This window comes from Frankliniella occidentalis, unplaced genomic scaffold (assembly GCF_000697945.3).
Source record: "Frankliniella occidentalis isolate FOCC.00 unplaced genomic scaffold, Focc_3.1 Scaffold14, whole genome shotgun sequence".
Classification (NCBI taxonomy): Eukaryota; Metazoa; Arthropoda; class Insecta; order Thysanoptera; family Thripidae; genus Frankliniella; species Frankliniella occidentalis.
This window is the reverse complement of record NW_026267144.1, coordinates 1,703,718-1,706,592: the sequence shown is the minus strand read 5'-3', so window position 1 is coordinate 1,706,592 and position 2,875 is coordinate 1,703,718. Positions and strand designations below refer to the sequence as shown.

At 58.4% G+C, this 2,875-nt stretch overlaps 1 protein-coding gene and 1 non-coding gene across 2 annotated transcripts; both read left to right on the top strand.

Annotated features, from left to right (window-relative positions):
* The first annotated feature begins 122 nt into the window (after nucleotides 1–122).
* On the top strand, nucleotides 123–2,781 carry LOC113203536 (multiple epidermal growth factor-like domains protein 6). Its single transcript, XM_052263841.1, has 5 exons — nucleotides 123–249; nucleotides 1,188–1,319; nucleotides 1,427–1,506; nucleotides 1,614–1,745; nucleotides 2,617–2,781. Exons 1-5 carry the CDS (start codon nucleotides 123–125, stop codon nucleotides 2,779–2,781), a joined length of 636 nt encoding a protein of 211 aa, XP_052119801.1.
* Nucleotides 2,398–2,470, top strand: Trnar-ucg (transfer RNA arginine (anticodon UCG)). Its single transcript has one exon. It is a non-coding gene; the product is annotated as a tRNA-Arg (tRNA).
* Nucleotides 2,782–2,875: the final 94 nt, after the last annotated feature.

Genomic DNA, 2,875 nt, shown 5'->3' with positions numbered 1-2,875 from the left:
GTGGGGCGGGGCGGGGAGGGAGGGATCGATAGCCGTTGATTCCGGGACGATTCGCGGAGGAGGGAGAGAGAGAGTGTAACGGGCCGTGGGGCCGGCGGCCGTGGGGCCTCATTGCTTCCAGGATGGTGTGCGAGACGGCCTACAGGGAGGTGTTGCGGACGAGGGTGTCGGCCCGCACGGCGTACGCGTGCTGCCCGGGCTGGGCCGCCGCGCGCCGCGCCTCCCACTCGCCCTTCGGCTGCGACTCGCGTGAGTACACGAGGAGCTCAGAGTTTACAACCGTTTGCTCGCCGTGTTTGTGGCCCTCCTGGCGCTCAACCTGCTGCCTGCTGCTGTTGTTGTTGTTGCAGCCGTGTGCCAGCCTCCCTGCGAGAACGGGGGGACGTGCCAGCGGCTGGGCGGCGGCCCCGGCGGCCCGGGCCAGCGCGGCGACTCGTGCCTGTGCGCGCCTGGGTACACGGGGCACCGCTGCCAGGCGGGTGGGTACACGACAACAGAGGGGGCGACGCACCGGGGGCTGTGAAAAGCATTGCTTATTCCCAGGAATCGGCTGAACTTCCCTCCCAACATTACATCTATGGAACCGTTTTAAATGAAACTCCTCTATGAATGCGCCACCTTTTCAGGAGGCCGGGTGGACAACGTCGTTGTACCAGGTGGCTGACTCACTTTCACGCACTTTCGTAGTTATGCTGCGCCGCATGCACTGGTGCGGGCGGGTTTGCCTATCCTCCCTGCCCACGGCTCCTTACGGCCCCGTGCAAGTAAGCAACCTGCCCGCACCCTTGCATGCGGTACAACACAAATTACTACAGTGCGCAGCATGAGTCAGCCACCTTGTAGATGTCAAAAAAGTCAAGATTTTTTGAAATTTAAATGAATGAGTAAAAGAATACGCGGGAGCCGGTGGAACGAGACAAAGGACCGCGCCGCTCTGAACGAACATCCGAGAGTGGCGTTTATTTATCGCGTGCGTTTATTACACGACCTGACTCGAATTCATGTGTTCATTAGCAAAGTAATAAATTACCGCGCGGTATCGGGCCCCGCGCCGCCGCAGACTCACTTTGCCTTTCTCATTTTCTCTTTCTCTCTCGCACGCGCACGCTCTGCCGGCTCTGCCCCGCCCCCCTGTCGCTTTGTCGCCATTAATCGTGACCTGTGCCCGCCGCCTGTCCTCCCCGCAGACGTGGACGAGTGCGACGAGTCGGTGGAGCGCCGCTGCGACCACATCTGCACCAACACGCCGGGCAGCTTCCGCTGCGACTGCCGCCCCGGCTTCGTCCTGCAGCCCGACGGCCGGAGCTGCCAGCCTCTGGGTACGTATCACCACATCGCCTGCTCCCTGGTTCGGCGACCTGACGGTGACCTGTCGGTGACCGTCCCCCTGCGGACGCTCATGACGCCCCTGATGCTCTCTGTGCAGGAAAGCCGCCGGGGATCGCGCCAGACCCGACCGACGCCGACTTCGAGTTCCTCGCCAAGAAGTTGGCCAAATTAGAACAAGTGGGTGTGACCGATACGACGACAGCTCCGTCGGTATTGTTCGCCATTTGACCCGGTTTCATTTCTTCTGTGTTTAATCGCGTCGATGTTTTCTTCTACCGTCCCAGATTCTGCTGGTGCGGCAGAGGCACGAGCTGGAGGAGGAGGCGGAGGACTCGGAGGTGGAGCTCACGTCCGGGGCCGCGGCGGCCAACGCCGTCGCCAAGCTCAGCGCCAGGATAGACTCCCTGCAGACGGAGGTGAGACAGCCCCCTCCCCTCCCTCCCTCCCTCCTCACGTCGTCCTGCAAACCAGGCTCTTCTCGCCCTATCTCGGTGATGAAGCGATTACCCATCGGGGAATTCTTAGCTGTCATGGCGGTGGCGCGGCGGGCGTGGGCGGAGCAGGCACGAGTGGGGTGGGGGTGAGGGGGTGTTCTCGCCATTAGCGGCTACGGGCCACCGCCTCATAGCCCAAACTTACCAGATCGGGGGGGAAAAAACTACCGCGCGGGAGTCAGCAATCCTCTCCTCGCAATGTGTTAATTAATCGAGTCAGACTTTGCCGAAGTCCGTTTTTGTGGAAACTGAACGGCGGGAATTATCCCCCCTTGAATGAAATATATACTGTCAGTGTCGGGATCTAAAGTGCTTGTTCCCGCGTTTAGAAGTCCAAAAGTCCGGGACACGTCGACGGAATCAGGGACAGGATTAGAGGGGCCCGGCTGGAGCTCTTCTCGCGGATCGGCGGAGGGAAGTGAGGAGGGAATGGGAGAGGTGGGGGAGGGGTGACGGAGAAGCTCCCGCGCGCGTGCGCGGTGGCGTCCGCCCGGCGCGGCTCGCAACGGCGCGGCTGCGGGACGCGCGGCCAACCGCGGTCATAAACCCTGCCGCGCGCCTCCCTCCCACCAACGACCGTGTGGCCTAATGGATAAGGCGTCGGACTTCGGATCCGAAGATTGCAGGTTCGAGTCCTGTCACGGTCGGAAACTCACTTTTGAGTTTTTACCATGGCTCCTCATTCACTACTCTACCCTGAAACGATCCCGAAATAATTTTCTTGCCCTCGTCTTCCTGTCAAAAGAAGAAATGTTTTGACACTAAGGTTCAAATATTTTGATTTCTGTTTTAGATACATCACATGCGACAGGCAGAGCATCAGAGATGTGCTCACATGCAGGAACGACTCAGCCGCTTAGAAGATGTTTGCTCACGAATAGCACTGGTAGAAAGAAAAGTGCACCACATTGCAGGTACCTATGTACAGCATTATATAAAACAAAATGCTACTGATTGAAGTAACGTATGTTTAAAATTGTAACTAGTACTTGACTAGTGACAATAAATAAAATGTATTTTTACCTTTTTTTATCTTATTTGCAGGTGGTTGC